At 40.0% G+C, this 18,919-nt stretch overlaps 1 protein-coding gene across 1 annotated transcript in view; it reads right to left on the bottom strand.

Annotated features, from left to right (window-relative positions):
* Window positions 1-18,919, bottom strand: part of plcb3 (phospholipase C, beta 3 (phosphatidylinositol-specific)) — a 63,359-nt gene that overhangs the window by 3,068 nt on the left and 41,372 nt on the right. The window contains exons 10-29 of the mRNA XM_034856523.1: window positions 18,301-18,447; window positions 18,015-18,172; window positions 14,225-14,307; window positions 13,870-13,954; window positions 12,269-12,416; window positions 12,039-12,140; window positions 10,511-10,584; window positions 10,329-10,425; window positions 9,902-9,986; window positions 7,854-7,978; window positions 7,426-7,580; window positions 7,177-7,338; window positions 6,989-7,088; window positions 6,774-6,878; window positions 5,259-5,353; window positions 5,019-5,160; window positions 4,334-4,375; window positions 4,034-4,143; window positions 3,730-3,839; window positions 3,380-3,539 (exon numbers count right to left, since the gene is read on the bottom strand). Coding sequence (XP_034712414.1) covers window positions 3,380-3,539; window positions 3,730-3,839; window positions 4,034-4,143; window positions 4,334-4,375; window positions 5,019-5,160; window positions 5,259-5,353; window positions 6,774-6,878; window positions 6,989-7,088; window positions 7,177-7,338; window positions 7,426-7,580; window positions 7,854-7,978; window positions 9,902-9,986; window positions 10,329-10,425; window positions 10,511-10,584; window positions 12,039-12,140; window positions 12,269-12,416; window positions 13,870-13,954; window positions 14,225-14,307; window positions 18,015-18,172; window positions 18,301-18,447 — 2,285 coding nt within the window. The remainder of the gene's footprint in view (window positions 1-3,379; window positions 3,540-3,729; window positions 3,840-4,033; window positions 4,144-4,333; window positions 4,376-5,018; window positions 5,161-5,258; window positions 5,354-6,773; window positions 6,879-6,988; window positions 7,089-7,176; window positions 7,339-7,425; window positions 7,581-7,853; window positions 7,979-9,901; window positions 9,987-10,328; window positions 10,426-10,510; window positions 10,585-12,038; window positions 12,141-12,268; window positions 12,417-13,869; window positions 13,955-14,224; window positions 14,308-18,014; window positions 18,173-18,300; window positions 18,448-18,919) is intronic.

Below are 18,919 nucleotides of genomic sequence, written 5' to 3'. Positions count from 1 at the left end.
GGAGCGGGAATCAACCAATAGCAAAGACGACAACAAAAATCTAAATGCACCTAAATGCAAAAAAAGTAAATGCACCATTTTGTAGTTTCCTTTTAATACGCCTACAATGTAACGCAATTCAAAAATAACTACACGACCCAGAAGCCATCAGTGCCTTTTGGCTTACCGCCGTAATTCAAAGAGCAGTGATGGAGGGAGCTAACAGCCGCGGAGAAGTCGATGTGGCAAAAAAAGATTTACAGCGCAAAGTCAGAAGTAATGACATGTCTATTAACTTTACAGAACTGGTCGGAAAGTCTGAAATATTAATTAAGTTCATGAGAGTAGAATGTGACGGTGATAGCACGATGTACGCTGTTTGTAAGACATGCTTAGTCTTAGTCAAGTACGCTAGTGATTCAGGGACGAGCGGGTTAGGGTTAGGGTTGGCTAGAAGAGACACACTTGCAAGGCAAATCCGGGAAAGAATCAGCCGAGCATCGCTTCGTTCATCAAGAGAAAATTGCCGTCAGGTGTCAAGTCTCGTCTGACCGACAAAATTGCTCGCATGTGCAGCCAAGATCTCAGACCCTTTGCTGTGGTAGCAGCTGCCAAGATTTTCCTTACAATTTTTAAACGCCATAATATCTCCATATTCTAAACTGGTAATCTTTTTTACATGTAAGTTATTTTGTGGCCCATAAAAAATATAATTCCTCCTTTCATGCAGACTAGAGACCATGCTGTAACCGCAGATCTTTGGACAGAGGAAAGGACCAACACACATTACATCACTGTTACAGTGCATTACATCCTTGACTGGAAGATGGTTAACCGGATTCTGGCCACAAGAGAGATGGAAGGTGTTAAATCCCGTGACCACATCAGAAGGACTGTGAAGAGAATCCTTCAGGTACCTCTCTCCGTGTGTCTGTCTCTCAAATCAGATCATCTTTATCCACAAGGCATATGTAATTAATAAAGCTAATTAATGATACAATTGGGAAAATTATGAGAACAGAGTGCAACAGTAACAACAACAAAAAACATGTTTACAAGAAAAATTATACAATAAGAGAAATATATCAATAAAAACAACAGTAGCCATGTGTGTGTCACTGTCCCTTACTGTACTGCACATCAGTTTGTTGCAGGCAGCTGCATTTGCTGCTCTCTGTGTTGTAGGCAGTTTTACTTTTTTGATAGATTAAGGAAAAAAAATATAGTTTTCATATTTTCATATCTTAGTGTCCTCCTGTGCTGATATGCATTAAGCATATGTGTAAACACTGCATGTTTTGTCCTAATATAGTTATAAACATTTGTTGAAAAGTTCTCTGTTCAGAATCAGATACAGGACAGTTATTCTGTTTTGATGCTCTTATATCTGGGCTTATTTTTGCAAAGCTTTTGTGTTAGTCTTTTTTTAATCTTTTTTTTTTACCTCACACAGGAATTTGGCATCCTGAGCAACGGCATCGCTTTTGTAACGGATAATGGCTCAAATGTGGTTGCAGCATTTAAGGATTATGTCCGACTCTCCTGTGCTGGCCATAATATCAACTTAATCTTAAAACATGTATTTGACCACTTGGATGAGAACAACCCAGTGCACAGCAACATCATCAAGCTGTTTAAGGACACAAAGACCCTTGTCACACACTTCAAAAGAGCAGGGTAAAATAGCATACCATTTTATGTCTTCCTGGTAAAGCTGCTTATATAATTTGAAAGAAATTAAAGTGATATAAATAAAAAGAAGCTACTGTAATTTATACCTGCACAGGTCTTAGTTTTTTTTACTCAATTTTAAATAAATCTCTTTTTTTTAAATAAATGTTGTTTTCCCAAAAGAGAGGCCAATGAATTGGAATTTATGTCACCGTAACATCCATTTTTATTGTGCAATCTCTTTATATTTTAGGTTTCAAAAAGCATTGGACCAGTCACTGAAGCAATCTGTGGAGACGAGGTGGAATACCAGACTATCTATAATATGCTCCAATCTGTTAATGATGCTCTGAGATCAGGGAGGCTGCATGACATCCTGCTTCGCCGAAACGAGCTCCGTTACCTCAATAACATAGACTGTGAACTTCTTGAAGACATCATCCAACTCCTGAAACCTTTCGATGAGGCTACCAGGCATCTCTCCACAGATAAGACACCTACCCTTCACCTTGTCCTCCCGACCAAGGCTACTCTACTGAGGGGTTTGTCGATCCAGGATGGAGACAGTGTGATTGTAAAAGAGGTAATACAATACATTTCTGATTATCATTTAGTTGGTGGTCATTCAAGTAGCAAACATAAGCACAGTGCAATTATGTTGCATGTATCGTCATGCTCCTCCTCCCATAGCTGAAAGGGAAGTTAGCCCAGGCAGTGGAGATGAAGTTCAAAGTCCACCTGTACCATAAGGTAGCCACAGCTCTCTCTCCAAGCCTGAGGAGTTTCTTAAGGAAAACTCTCAACGGTCAGGAGTATGAGGAGGTCATCAGCACCCTGACAGCACTCACAGAAACGGGAGGGACAGACAAGGTGTGAACTACATACTGTTTTCTTTTATTTGCTGTCTTCCATTTTCTGGAGAAAATCTAGAAACAGGCTCAGCAGCTGATCTAAAACAGGATGGAGAGCAGATTAAATCAAATTCTATGTATTCTAAACACTAATTGAAGAAAAAAATAAATGGGAGCGGTACAGGAGCGTGAGTCAGTTTAAACAGGAGCGGGATGGGAGTGGGACTCAATTTACCAGGAGCGGGATGGGATGGGATTAGTTTTTAAACTTTGGTCTGGGAGTGGGACGGGACAAGATTTCTTTCTATGGGAGTGGGACGGGACAGGAGTGAAAATCCACTCCCGTGTCATCCTCTACTTCACACTCCGATGCGCGGCGCAGTGCGTATCACTGTGCAGGTGTATGGAAGTGCCACAAAGTGCCTCAGAGGTCAGCTAATGATGAACTCTGTGTGTGAGCGTGTGTACAGTATATATCTGTAATTTACAATTGCAAGTTTGTCACATTGAGTATAGACCGAATCAAAATGAAGTCATTCTAACACAAACAATTAATTCTGGGTAGACAACTGACTGAAGAAAATGACACCACCCAAAAATGGCAGTATGTGGCCCAACAGATAAATTAAGTCTTCAACCTAATGTTAGTGAAAGTGTTGAATTATGAAAGCATCAAACATGCATTTTATTTCAAGGAGATGGGGGTATAGCCCCATTTACTCAGCGCGGTCAAATTGTATGTACAGGACGCAGGAAGTTATCAAAACAAACATTGTGATTGGATCTTTGGAGGTGAATAAGTGTGCACAGATTAAGAAAGTGCACTGATGCCTTTAATACATAGGTGTGTGTTTGTGTGTGTGCGTGCGTGACGCTACCTCCTGCAGGTGTGTTTGTTGTTTCTCCCTCTCCGGTAAGTGAAGCTCCTGTCGGAGCTTTAGCAGTTCTTGCATCTGCCATTCCCTCAGCTGGACCGTCTGCTTCTCAAGCTCCTGCTCCAACTTTGACAGTTCACGCTGCACCGGCTCATTGGGCTCGCTGAACACACAAAATTAAGTCCTGTTTAGTCAGACAGTTTAGTTGCTTCTATCCATCTTAACACCATCAAACTATACACATATTTCAACATATCCTTTCCTTCTTCCCTCCCTTCTCTACTGGTACTTCTTGATATTTTCTCCACTGTTCTTCCATCATACAACCCACAAAACCACCCTTCCATCCTCACTTTTTCTTGATGCTAGATTTAAGGTGTTTTTCCATCTGACTGCGTCTCCTCTGGGTATCAGATTGAAGCTTGCTAGTCCGACTCTTCTGCTCCTTACTCAGATTCCACACCTACAAATGCACACAAGAAAAAAAACGATTTGATGTGCAGCACACAAGCAAAAGTAGGTGGGGTACATAGTGGAACTTTAAAATACAGTTCCTTTGCAGAGCTGTTTCCATTCTGTTATGCATCTGTGATCTGTGTGTGTGTGTGTGTGTGTGTGTGTGTGTGTGTGTGTGTGTGTGTGTGTGTGTGTGTGTACCTTCTTGAGGTGTTTCTTTTGCATCTCTTTGAGATCTTTGCTCTGCTTCTTCAATAGCTTTGAATAGCTCTTCTGCTGCTTCAACTCCTCTATAGACTGAGCCTGGACATCTGAGAGACAGTCAGACAGAAGTATGGCCAATCACCGTATGATTCAGTGTAAATATTGCTGAAAACTAGCCACCCCTTGCTTTTCCAACCAAAAAAAATAGCCATGTTTTCTGCATGCAGCTATATGTGATACACAAATGATTTCACTAGTTTCTGTGTTTTATGAATTAATGTGCTGGAATGGCCGTACCTGCCAGAACAGTGCTTATGAGGTCTTCCTTCTGACTTTGTGCTACACACACACAAACACACACACACACACACACGCACAAGGAGAAGCAAGCAGACAGTATGTGTGAAATGGATGATGTGAGCCAGACACAACAAATGTGTCTAATATAATGAACAAAAATCAATATTGTTTCGTATATTATATTTTTCGAAGAAATAAAATATCCCTTTGGATTTCCTAAAAAGACATTTGATGATTTTCACAACCCATTGAAAAATATATTGTTTCACTCCTTGAAGTTTCCAAGAGACAAGTGAAAAGATCTTAAATAGATTGCAATGTATATTTGTGCAATGAAGACATACACATGGAGGTATTACATTAGCTACTATTACCATAGAATACACCTTGCAAACCAACATTTGCAACCAACCAACTTTATACAGGAGCAGTAGACCTGACACAGCTGAAATGGACTGATAATGTTACATGGGATTACACCTACAATCCTTTTTAATACGGACAGTAAAATGCCATTTACAGTATTGATAATTGGAAGTGTTACAAATCTAATGTACTGTATAACACCCTTTCAGAAGTACAGATACATGAGTGTATGTAGGTGTGTGTATGGGCATGTGTGACATGTATACATTGAGACAACATTTGTGGCTGTGTATGTGTGATTTGTAGATGTCTCTACCCGGTGCAGGTAATTTTATGATCACAGGGGTTTCATCCAATGAACAGGGGGGGGGCGTGTGGAAGGGGGAGGAGAGTCGACTTCCTGGAATGACTTCACACTCTCCCTTTGTCTCTCTCTCTTTTGGCTGGTTGTGGATATGCTGGACAATAGCAACGGGACAATGTATTATTGATTTAAAGAATGACCATAAATTCTTTTTAGTTGCAAATTATTATTTAAAGCACAGATGTGTCTTACCTCACTGCTGTCCTCTAAGAGAACAGCCAGTTGTGTCTCTCTCTTGTGCAACTGACTGATGTGCTTTATGGGGTTGGTCAGAGCCTCTGCGTACTCTGAGAAGGCACATAAACACATGAGACAAAAAGTGCTTTAATGTTGTATATAACCATAGGTTCCGATAATCTACACCAGTTGCAAAATTGAAGTCTTTTATGGTAAGTCCAATTCAAGAAACAAGTTTTCAAATCAAGAACTCCAGTTCTAAAGTCTGTACACTGGCTTCCTGTACCTCAAAGAATTGATTTCATAGTACTTTTGCTAGTTTATAAATCACTAAACGGTTTAGGACCAAAATACATTTTGTATCTGCTACTACACTATGAACCACCCAGACCTCCCAAGTATTCTGGGACAGGTCTACTCTCTGTCCCCAGAGTCAGAACTAAATAGGATGAAACTGCGTTAAGTTTCTATGCTCCTCATATCTGGAAAAAACTCCCAGAAAACTGCAGGTCCGCTGCTACTCTCAGTTCTTTTAAATCAAGGTTGAAGACCTTTCTTTTTGATGTTGCCTTTCTTTAAATGATAATATTCATTTCTTTAATGTTTAATTTCTTATACTGCACTGTAACTTTTACTCTTTTTTATTTTTAACTGTTTGTTCTTGTGTTTTATCTGCTTTAATTTTTAACAGTTTTTTTTTGCTGATTTTGTGTAAAGCACTTTTAATTGCCCTGTTGCTGAAATGTGCTATACAAATAAAGCTGCCTTCCCTTGCCTTTTCTTGCCTTGCCTTACTTTAATAACTTTAATATTGCAGTGTGGGACTCCTTCAGGTCTCTGAAGGTTTTTCTTTTACATAGCTGAGACCAAGGCCATTTGATTAATATGGTTCCGGGATTTATCTGGTCAGAATAGCCGTTTGCCGTTTCCAGACTTTATGCTAAGATAAGCTAACATCTGCTGACTCTAGCTTCATATTTACTGTACAGACGCAAGTGGTATCAATCTTCTCATCGAACTCTCAACAAGAAGCCAATGAACTTTTCCTTTAAAGGTCCCATATCATGCTAATTTTCAGGTTCCTACTTGTATTTTGGTTTTATACCAGAACATGTTTACAGTCTTTAATGTTGAAACATTATTTTTCTCATACTGTCTGTGTTAAATATACCTATATTCACTCTCTGTCTAAAATATGTAGTTTTACCACCTCTTATTTACACCCACCCAACCTGCTTTATAATAAATAACATTGAAATCTTAGTTTTTACAATATTGGACCTTTAAAGCCACATGTTGCCAATAAAAACTGCCTGAAAAATAGTAAGCGAACGTGCAGAGAAGTCAACATAGTTAGCTAAAGCTAATGCAGAAATTGTTCAAATACTTAAGAGAGCCAATGGATAAACAGCAAACATAGATAGCTAGAAGATACAGTATTTCTTGTCAAATTTATTGCAGAGTCAAGTGACTGAAGTGTGTTGTGTGATGCACTGCGGCAAAGTGCTGCTGTTTGTATGGTGTTCTTACCCTGGTGTTCATTAGGTATGTAGTCCTGAGCTTCAGTGTAAACCAGCAGCGAGGGCAGGAAGAGGGGCTGGTTCAGCTCATTCTTCAGGTTGATGTAGTGGTAGCCTGGAAGCAAAGAAGAAGGAAAGGAAGAATCAAATACATAAATGACTACTGTCCTTTAGGGCTGGACATTAAATGGTACAGTTACAGAATTACATTTTTTTGTAACTGACCAGGTCTGACAGCGGACACAGGGAGGATCCGGTGTCCAATGAACTTTCCGTTTTCTTCAAACACAGCTATCCTCAGAGAGGCCAGTGTTGGGAGGACCACCTGGAGAGTGACCAAGACATTTAGAGTGTGTTTCAGAGTGAACAAAGGACAGACAATGTGAAATACATCGGACTCCCGGAGTGTGCACCTTATTAAACACAAACATTTCATCATCCCACACGGGGTCCAGCGAGTTCCCATTGGATGTTTTGGTTCTGTACTTTCTCTTTGTATCAGCAGGAAGTCCAAACATGTCCACTTCTACGTACACGCCAACCTTTTTATCTGACAGAAACTGGCCTGAGATCACCTGGTGGAGGTTCAATAAAACATGTTTGTGAGAACAACTCTTACAAAGAAGTTTTTATATCCAGACGATGACACATTTTATCCTTGCCTTAATTTTGACAGTATTGGCGACTATCCCGTCCACTATGTTTTCTGTGAAAGGGTCAAAGTGTTTGTCTGTCCTTCTCATGAACTCAGGTTTCAGCAAGTAACCGCTGTGGCCGTTGTACTCAAACACCCCCATGTTCAGCTGCATAGGGAGGTCTGGTAGAGAGGAATGGAGAGATGAAAAAGGAAAGAGGGGGAAGAGAGATGGTTTGAGAGAAAGATAAAGGGATACAGACTGAGATGATTAAACTTCCTTCCTCCCTTACCCTCTTTAAATTATCATCTGTGGCATAGTATCTGCCTGCTACAGAAAGCAAAACCTTTATTCCTGATAGGGACATGATTTATGTTTGGTTCTGTATATACTTTTGTACATTACAGGCCTAGCTTACATGCCCCCGTTGTTGAGGCTGAAATAACCGGACTCACCAAGGGTCTGGAAGTTAAGCGCCACCATCTGGCAGCCGACATTCCAGAAGAGCTGAGGCATGTAGTTGGAGCTGTCCACCCTTGTTCCTTTAGGGTAGATTCGGCTCAGCTGATTCTTATTGTACCTGGAGGAGTACTGTTAAGAACCAAACACTGTATGTGTGGCATTTGTTACATGTTGTACACTGTAGCAGATAAAAAGTAAACCTCACTTTACACTTGTTGTTTTAAAGTCAAGATTAGGCGTTAGGGCTAAAACCCAAACAAAAAAATAGCTGCAGCTGATTCAGAACGCTCCTGCTCGGGTCCTCACTAAGACCAAGAGACTGGATCACATCACTCCACTTATGAAGTCTTTACACTGGCTTCCTGTACCTCAAATAATTGATTTCAAAGTACTTTTGCTAGTTTATAAATCAAAAAAGGGTTTAGGGCCACAATACATTTCTGATCTGCTACTACACTATGACCCCCCCAGACCTCTCACGTCATTGGGAAAGGTCTGCTTTCTGTACCCAGAGTCAGAACTAAACAGGGTGGAGCAGCATTCAGTTTCTATGCTCCTCATATCTGGAACAACCTTCCAGAAACCTGCAGATCCGCTGCTACTCTCAGTTCTTTTAAATCAAGGCTGAAGACCTTTGTTTTTTATGTTGCCTTTCTTTAATTTATGTTAATTTCTTTAATGTTCAATTTCTTATGCTGCATTGTAACTTTTATTCTTGTGCTTTATCTGTTTTTTGTTGTTTTTTTAACTGTTTTTTCTGTGTTTAGCACATTTTGAATTGCCCTGTTGCTGAAATGTGCTCTACAAATAAAGCTACCTTGTCTTGTCAAGGGCTGTAACGATATACCAAACCAAGGGCTCAGTTTGTATCATGATTTATGACCTAAATAAATTTTTTTTTTTGAGTTATCAGTAAACATAAAACAATTTTTTTTCTGCCACATGGCATTGTTTTGTAATCGATTACATCCCACTTTACAACACAGTAACACAACAGAGACCTTATTTCGTTGGATTTCTGTAAATAACATCACAGAGTACGTTCTAGACCTGCTCTTTCATGAAAAGACCTAGGAGATAACTGTTTTGTGATTTGGGGCTATGTAAATAAAATTGAATTGAATTATGTATTGATATTGGTTGATTTCAATGTCGATCGATCCAACACCAAAAATTCTATTGTACCTTAAAACAATCTCTCCAAAGTGTGTTTAGTGGTTCATTAACTCATTGGAATGAGACATAAGAATAATGTTAACAGTAATGGACAATTCCTCTTCCAACCTGTAGGGGGGGGGGCGAAGAGAAACAGTGCTTTGGTCCCTGCAGTAAAGGTTCTGGTTGACAAGTAGCTAAGGCTAGGTCTATAACGTTATCTAATTCTTGGTGGGTAATACAAGATTACAACACAGTACAATTCTGCCTTCTCACTCCGTGACACAGGTTCGTGAAGCTGAGTGTCACAATTTAGGTTTTATTTTCCATATCGTTAAACTCCTACTAGGCGTCAAAGACTTCCCCTCGCCAAGTAATTTGCATACTGATGGAGTCACATCACAAATGAGTATATGTGCAAAGAATGATTGAATTAATCAAACGAATTGACTAAGTATTGATTAGTTGTAAATTGTTAAAATAATTGCCAACTATTTGGAGTTATCTATCTAATCAATTAATCGTTTTTCATCAAGAAAAAGTGAAAATGCTCTGGTTCCAACTTTTTAAATGTACGTATTTTCTAGTTTATTTACTCCTCTAATGGTAAACTGTATATCTTTGAGTTGTAGACAAAATCAGACATTTCAAGACGACATCTTGGGCTTTTGTAAACACTGATTCAACATTTCTCTCCATTTTCCGACGTGATATAGACCAAACAACTAATTGATTAATCGAGAAAACAATTGAGGGATTAGTAGGCAATGACGATAATCAATAATTGCAGCCCTACATAAGAGACACTTGACCACACAAAGAAATGATGCACATACACATAAACCGTATTCCTCAAAAAAACAAAGCTGATAACTTCCAGGGATACTCGACAAACTCGTTGGGGAAGCTCTTCAGGGTGTCCATGCCTTTGGTTTCCACCAAGGACGACATTTCAAAGAACTTCCTCCTCTCTGGTGGACAGAAAGAGTGTAAAAAAAGTGAAAAAAACTCAGAATATCTTAATCAATTTCTGTACCCACGTCAATTTGTTTCAATGCGCAGGACTGTATGACAAGACTGATCATTAACCACAAATGAGTCCACACAACTGACCTGTCCGCCTAATGCGCTACATGGGGTGCTTAAGACTACTAAGGCTTGTCCACCCCATCATACAAACTCTTTTCCTTTCCCTTTGTATCTTTCCTGTACTCTAAGTCACAACATCTTTCCTGTCTCTTTATAACACGCACACACACACAGACAGATACACACAGATACACACAGAGACACACACACACACACACACTTACTGTTTGCCACCTCGAAACTCTTGAATTTGACCGGTTCAATGTAGTTGACGAGAGTCGACATCTCCTCTGTGGCGTTCACCTCACTGCTGGCGGTACCCTGAGGAAGGCAGATAGCAATGACTCCATCAATCAGCCCACCAGCATGCCAAACACACCGTTGGCCCTGTCCCTGATGGCCTTACCTCGTCGGAGTTCGGCTTCTTCAGCTCCGTCGTTGTTTCATCCTCCTCATCCTCCTCGCTTTCTCCTTCACCTCCTGAGCAATATAATAGATGGATAGATAGATAGATAGATAGATAGATAGATAGATAGATAGATAGATAGATAGATAGATAGATAGATAGATAGATAGATAGATAGATACTTTATTCATCCCGAAGGAAATTTTAGGCAACCAGTAGCAAGACAACCATAACACAACAGACACATATACACACATATATCAGACATACATAAGAGTGTAGTGAAAAAGTGAACACTGCAGGGATTGAACAGTGCAGTAGATCATGATTAATTATGACTCTGAAATATAAACATAACCTATAAATATATATATATATATATATATATATATATATATATTTTTTTTTTTTTCTGCACACCAAGCGTAGCGAGGGGGGCCGAGGGCTAGTGAGTATCAAGACCACTGTCCAGGATAAGACAACGAAGATCCAGGAGTACATCATGAAGATGGCCCCCAAAGATGAAGGGCTTAGTGAAAACCTCAGGCAGCAGAAACCCGAAGGTGAGGACAAGGTAGAGGAAGAACCGTCATGGAGGGACAAGCCGCTGCACGGCGTGTACCACAGACAAATAGAAGAAGTGGCTGATATCAAGAAATCCTAACAGTGGCTGGAAAAGGCTGGACTGAAGGACAGCACAGAGGCACTAATCATGGCAGCACAAGAACAGGCACTCAGTACAAGATCAATAGAGGCCGGGGTCTACCACACCAGACAAGACCCCAGGTGCAGATTGTGCAAGGACGCCCCTGAAACAGTACAGCACATAAGAGCAGGGTGTAAGATGCAGGCCGGAAGAGCGTACATGGAACGCCATAACCAGGTAACTGTCATAGTTTACAGGAACATCTGCCATGAGTATGGGCTGGAAGTCCCAAGGTGAAAATGGAAGACACCTCCTTAGGTAGTCGAGAATGACCGAGCTAAGATCCTTTGGGACTTTAAGATCCAGACTGACAGACTGGTGATGGCTAACCATCCAGACGTGGTGTTGATCGACAAGCTACAGAAGAAGGCAGTGGTAATAGATGTGGCGATCACAAGCGACAGCAACATCAAGAAGAAGGAACACGAGAAACTTGAGAAATACAAAGGGCTGAAAGAGGAGCTAGAAAAGATGTGGAAAGTAAGAGCAACAGTGGTGCCAGTGGTAGTCGGAGCACTGGGGGCTGTGACCCCCAAACTGGGAGAGTGGCTCCAGCAGATTCCAGGTGAAACATCAGAGGTTTCTGTCCAGAAGAGTGCAGTCCTAGGAACAGCTAAGATACTGCGCAGAACCCTCAAACTCCCAGGCCTCTGGTAGAGGACCCGAGCTTGAGGATGACACATACCACCCCACAAGGGGTGAGAGGGGGATTTTTATATATATATATATATATTTATATACACACACATTATGCAAAACCCAGTCATTGAATGGCCAATTTCATAATCCATTTATCCATCTATTCCTTCTTCTACAACCCACCAATGGATTTGCGAGGCTCAGAGTCTTTGACCATCCTCTCAGCCAGCTTCTCTTCCACGTTAGACAAGAGCTGGCTTCCCTCGCTGTCTGTCAGAGGGCAGTCTACACAGAAAACAGAAAATGATATACCTATATAATAATTAAAAATGAGAGGCGGGACATAAGAATGATGTCACATTTTTGGCCCCTGAATGCCTCTGCAAAAGACGCAGCCAGCCGTCTGCGCTCACCGTTGTTGGGTGACGAACGCCCCTCCAGCTCTCTGCGACGTATGCTGCCACTACTTGAGGGTCGTTGGTGGTGGTGCTTCTTCTTGTTTTTGATGAGAATCTTCCCCATCAACTCCTGCGGTGAGGGGAGGAGCTGACCGGGGACCAGCTGAAGACACAAGAAAGAGACTGGTAAAGAATAAAATCTAGTTTATCTGGTATCAGTGCTAGAATAAGTATTTTTTTTTGCAATGTCATGTGTCATTCATGTTTGGACTGGCACCCACAACATATTATCCAAATGTAATGTTAATAGGGTGGGTTATAATTATACTTATAATTTTTTTAACGGCAGCAATAGGGTGAATTAGATACCAGTTTCTAAACAAAACTTTTGCCAATACCAATTTTATAAAATCCATTTAGCAAAAAGAAATTACAACATTACAGTACACATTTCACAACTATCTGACACAGGTAATACACTTTGATATTGGAATGACAAGGCTTATTTTTTATATTAGGGAGGAAATTCGGTCAGCACCTGAAAGTATGGAAGTTCAATACCCAGCCCAAATGTTTCTTTATTTTTTATTTTGAACAAAAATAACAATAAAATAAATTATAAAAACCTAATAAGTGTGTAGCAAAACACTAAAAAGAATAACTATATCTATAGAGTGTTACAAACAATATGTGCAATATGTCCGAAAAGGAGCAGGACAAAGCTAGTTATTTTTCTCATTCAACTCTAAATAGTTCCTGTATATATCATATATTTTGTATATGTATGTGTCATTATATATATTTTATATATGCATATCAAGATAACAAATATACATTAAATATGTATAATTTTAAACACCTATGGTACCAATTTTTTTTTACATTTTGTACCAAACAACCAATCACACTAATCCCTCATCCCAGCAGAATGAGTACAGTAACCCAGCCTCACAATCATCTCTCTTCCTCCACATATCCTTTTAATAAAGTGTTTTTATACAACCTTTTATGATGTTTAGGAAATGTTTTTTCATCAAAAGAGTAACAGTGCCATGCACAATGTGTTATAACTAAAGTTAAACAGCCTTAAAATGTGTCTAAATCAACTTTGCAGTCTTACAACTCTAACTGATTTTGCTTGTGTTGAACTTGACCTACACTGTGATATGTTTCACAATGGCCCAATCTTTGTATGCTTTAACCTGCATAAACAATTATATATATTACATATTACACATATATTTCTTGTGCATATGCAGCTCCTAACCAGTAAAACATGTTGTAAGTAATGCATGTGCATTTTGACTGCAAACCCCACTATTAATTTGTAATACAGTTAAGAGTTCTCAGGAAAACACTAAAATAAAAAACAAAAAAAATGCTTAACTCAAGCTTCTGCAAGTAGATATATAAAAAAGATAATCACACTGTGTGATCAAATCAAATGCTATGGTCAAAAATAAAAAATGAACTTATTCTAGACTAAAACAGACCTTAGAATATGTAATGTATGACTGTTCATTGTGTGTGTGTGTGTGTGTGTGTGTGTGTGTGTGTGTGTGTGTGTGTGTGTGCGCAACACATTGTCAAAGTTTATTTCTGGAGATTAGTTTTACCGGATATTTTTCCAGTGGCTCAATGAGTAGGGCGTCTCCAAAAATGGTCCTGCAGTACTCGGCCATTTTAGCCTGCTGCTTGGCCCTGACAAAAGAAAAGACACAGGTTAGTTTCTGGTTTACTATAACCTGCCACAATGGGACAGGGCCCCTAAATTGAATCTCCAACATGCCTTCAATCATCAATTGCCATTGTAACAGTGCAACATTCGAGCAAATGCTTCAATCAAAGCCTCACATTGTGTCTGGTAATAAACACATCAACTTCAACCCAAAACACATAGAGCCTTAGAAAAACTAGATGATCTGAATCTATATGCTGATAAACATACTCATAGAAGCTGACAAGACTTACGAATCTACGTGGTTTTCAAAGGACAGGATGAGGGGGTATGGTGAGGTCTTGAAAGCACTCTCTGCTATTGCCTCAATCACCTCCTTCAGTTTGAAAGAAAGAATGAGAACATTAAAAAGGAGCTTCATGGAATAAAATCTAATACAACAATGGTAAAATAAATATTTCCTCAGACTGTAAGGTCATGAGTACTTACTGAGCATCTTGTAGCTCATGCATTAGCAGAACTTTGCCTTGTTAACACAGTTAGGTTTCTTCCCAAAGGAGGTTTTTTCTTGCCACTGTCACACTAACTGCTTTATTTCGGGGGAATTACTGGAATTATTGGGTCTTTATAAATTATAGAGTGCAGTCTTACACACTTCTCTGCCCTTCTATTTTAGCAGTTACACCCCCAAAACCCTATGCAGAGTCGCAATCTACCACACTTCTCTGCTCCTCCATTCCAGGAGTTACCTAGTCAAAGCCCATGGTGACGGTGACCCCCTACCATCGACATTATTTAAATCAAAGGTAAACAGAAGAGGAGCTGTGCATGAAAACATCATAACAATTAAAATCACAAGAGCAATAGTGCAAAAGAATAGGAGAATTAAGTGAGGACTCATAAACATCAGATCTCTCTCTTCTAAAGGGGTACGAGTAAATTAATTAATATCAGATTCTAATATTGATTTATTTTGTCTTACTGAAACCTGGCTGGGTGATGGAGAATATGTTAGTCTGAATTAATCCCTCCCCAGTCATATTAATACTCCCATTCCTCGAGGCAGAGGCCAAGGAGGTGGAGTTGCAGCTATCTTTGATTCTAGTCTACTAATCGGCTCTAAACCTAAACTAAATTACAACTCATTTGAAAGTCTTGTTCTTAGTCTTTTACCCCCAAGTTGGAAATGGAACCAGTTCTATTTGTTATAGTGTACCGAGCACCTGGTCCATACTCTGAATTCTTATCTGAATTTGCAGAGTTTTTGTCAAATTTAGTCCTTAAAATGGACAATGTTCTTATTGTAGGGGATTTTAATATTCATGTTGACGATGAGAATGATAGCCTTAGTAATGCGTGTATCTCTCTATTAGATTCTATTGGCTTCTCTTAAAGTGTTCATAAACCGACTCACGGTTTTAACCACACCCTCGATCTTGGTGTTGAAATTCAACATTTAATAGTGTTACCACAGAATCCCTTTCTATCTGACCACTGTTTGATAACTTTTGAGTTTATACTGCTGAACTACACGCCAGTAGGCAAAACCTTCTGTACAAGATGTCTATCTGATAGTGCTGGAGAAAAATTTAAGGATGTTATTTCTTGAGCTTTTAATTCAAAACCTAGTCACAAAGTAACGGACGACTCCTATGCTAATTTTAGTCCCTCCCAAATTGATCATTTTGTCGATAGTGCAGCAGGCTCAATCGCTACAAATGACACTCGACCCTGTTGCCCCTCTAAAAAAGAAGATAAGAAAACCAAGACGGTTAGCTTTACATCACTTGATCTTTATCAATTTAATTAAATTATTTCAATTATTTCTTCTGTTTAAATTTTTAGCCTTAGTCAACATTTCTCTACTAGATTTAACCAATCTGTCTTTATCAACTGGCTATATACCCCAGTACTTTAAAGTAACTGTAATTAAACCTCTTCTGAAAAAGCCCAACCTTGATCCAGATGTTTTAGCCAACTATAGACCCATATCCAACCTTGATCCAGATGTTTTGCCAACTATAGACCTATATCTAACCTTCCATTTCTCTCTAAAATTTTTGAGAAAGCAGTTGCCAAACAGCTGTGTGACTTTCTGCATAACAGCTTATTTGAGGATTTTCAGTCAGGATTTAGAGTTAATCATATTACAGAGACAGCACTTGTGAAAACTACTAATGCCCTCCTAATTGCATCATACAAAGGACTTATCTCTGTACTGGTGTTATTAGATCTTAGTGCTGAATTTGATACCATTGACCATCGTATCTTATTACAGAGATTGGAACATTTAATTGGCATTAATTGGTTTTATCAGATAAAACTAAAGTTATTGTTCTGGGGCCCAAGCACCTCCGTGACGCATTATCCAAAAAGATAATTACTCTGGATGGCACCCCTCTGGCCTCCAGTACCACTTGTTAGGTATCTTGGAGTTATCTTTGACCAGGACACGTCGTTTAATTCTCACATTAAGCAAATTTCAAGGGCCGCCTTTTACGTAATATTGCAAAAATCAGGAATAAAAAATGATGCAGAAAAAGTAGTCCATGGATCTGTTACTTCTAAGCTGTATTACTGCAATTCTTTATTATCAGGCTGCTCGAAAAAGTCCATAAAGACTCTTCAGCTGATCCAGAATGCTCCAGAGATCACATCTCTCCTGTTTAAGCTTCTCTGCATTGGCTTCCTGTAAAATCCAGAACAGAATTTAAAATCCTTCTTCTCACCTACAAAGCTCTTCATGTTCAGGCCCCATTGTATCTTAAAGAGCTCCAAGTGCCTTACTACCCCACCAGAGCATTGCACTCCCAGAATGCAGGGTTACTTGTGGTTCCTAGAGTCTCCAAAGGTAGAATGGGAGCCAGATTGTTTAGCTATCAGGCTCCTCTCCTGTGGAACCAGGTTCCAGTCTGGGTCCAGGAGGCAGATACCGTCTCCACATTTAAGAGTAGGCTTAAGACTTTCCTCTTTGATAAAGCTTATATTTAGGGCTGGCTCAAGAGAGTCCTGAACCATCCCTTAGTCACGCTGCTATAGGCTTAGACTGCTGGGGGACTTCCCATGATGCACTGAGCACCTCTCTTTTCCTTTTTCTCTCCATCTTTATGCAACCTCATCCCATTAATGCATGTTACTAACTAGACTTCTTCCCTTCTCCCGTAGTCTTGTGCTCTCTCGCCCCTCTCCTCCTATTGCTTTCTGCAGGTGGTTCTGGCTCTGGAGCTGTAGAGTCTGGATCTGTGGTTGGAGTCCCCTGATGCCTCTGTCTGTCTGTCTCTCTCTCTCTCTCTGCCTCTCTCTCTCTCTCTCTTTGTCTGTATCTCTCTCTTTCTCTCACCCCCAACCGGTCGAGGCAGATGCCGCCCCACCCTGAGCCATGATTCTGCTCGAGATTTCTGCCTCTTAAAGGAAGTTTTTCCTTGCCTCTGTTGCCTAGTGCTTACTCTTGCTGGGAACTGTTGGGTTTCGGAAAATAACATCATAGAGCACAGTCTAGACCAGCTATTTTACGAAATGCACAATGAGATAACTGTGTTGTGATTTGATACTATAAATAAAATTGAATTTCATTATAAAGCAGAAGGGAGTTCATTTTGTCAACAGGTTATGGCACTGCTACCACTTTCTGTAATAACAATTATAAAAACTGAATGTCAGAAGAACGCTGAATAAATAATAGTCTCCATTGTACACTGTTTCTACAAAGTGTCTGCAGTTGCTGCCTCAGTTAAAAAATTAAAGAAATGCACCAAGGTTAAGAGGTCCAAACAACATGTTCCCTTCATTATTTTTTTATATTTTTAACAGCTGTTGCAGACAAAAAGCATCTCAGCTTGTCAGGGATTTATAACATGTACATAAAAGTCAACAATAACAGCATACAAAGTAAAAAATACTGCACTTCTTGTGTGTAGATGCAAAACTTCTCATGAATAGGGAAAGTGAAAATTTCATTCCCTTGACAAAATGCTGTACAATTAATGTTAAATGAGAGCAATAACTTGGAAATCAACCTAACCAAGGTGTCACATTGAAACTACACAAAAGCTACAATGAATGCCAAACAGCAGTGACTGCCACCTTGAAGGGGATCTCAGTGGTCATGGTGAACCCGTGTGTTATGTAGGGCTCCTCATCTTGCGGCCGGCCCTTCCAGCAGTCCAGCTCTATACAGCGACAGCCGGTCAGCAGCACCTGCCTGTACATCTCCACTGACGACAGACCGGTTAGCTGACCCACTGCGAGCAGACAGACAAAAAGGGAGGGAAAGATAGGTTTTGGATGCAAAGAATGAACTATGAAGCTACATATCATAATGCCACATTACACCTGGGTCTTGTTAGATCTGCAGGGTGTGTATGTTTACCTGTGAGGTATGTGTTGTGTGAGGAGTTGATAAAGTAGTGAGACAGCGGTTGGTTCATGTCGTCGATGATATCCAGCCTCTCTGAAGGTACGATGCTGTTTTCCTCTCCTCCCAGATACCGACTGAACGCCTGCAAACTGATCTGGTCTGCATGTGAGAGAGGGAGAGAGAGGGAGAGTGAGAGAGAATGAATATGAAAAAGGTCAACCTTGTTTTTCACAGTCAGACCAGCATCCATCTGCTCATGGCGATCAGAATAATTGATTTGATTTGAAGGGCAAGGACTGGAAGATAACATACTAATGGCGTTTTTCCACTGCTGGTAACAGCTCGCCTCGACTCGCCTCGACTCGCCTCTACTCAACTCAACGCATTTTGCGTCCGTTTTCCATTGCAGATTAAGTAACGCCTCAGCGTGGCTGGTCACCATAGCTACGTGTGATGATGTAATTTTCAACGCACCAGCACTTTGGCTACTTGACACAGTCAGAAGAAATGTTTTGTTTCAAAAGAAGCTGAAGGAAGAAACAAAAATCACTGCTGAAAAAAAAACAGGAGTTAGGGAATTCCGACGGAGTTCAAACGTAGACATCACTATTGTTCGCCAACACAAAAGGGT

The sequence above is a fragment of the Etheostoma cragini genome, chromosome 19 (genome assembly GCF_013103735.1).
Source record: "Etheostoma cragini isolate CJK2018 chromosome 19, CSU_Ecrag_1.0, whole genome shotgun sequence".
Taxonomy (NCBI): Eukaryota; Metazoa; Chordata; class Actinopteri; order Perciformes; family Percidae; genus Etheostoma; species Etheostoma cragini.
This window is presented reverse-complemented; position numbering and strand designations above follow the sequence as displayed.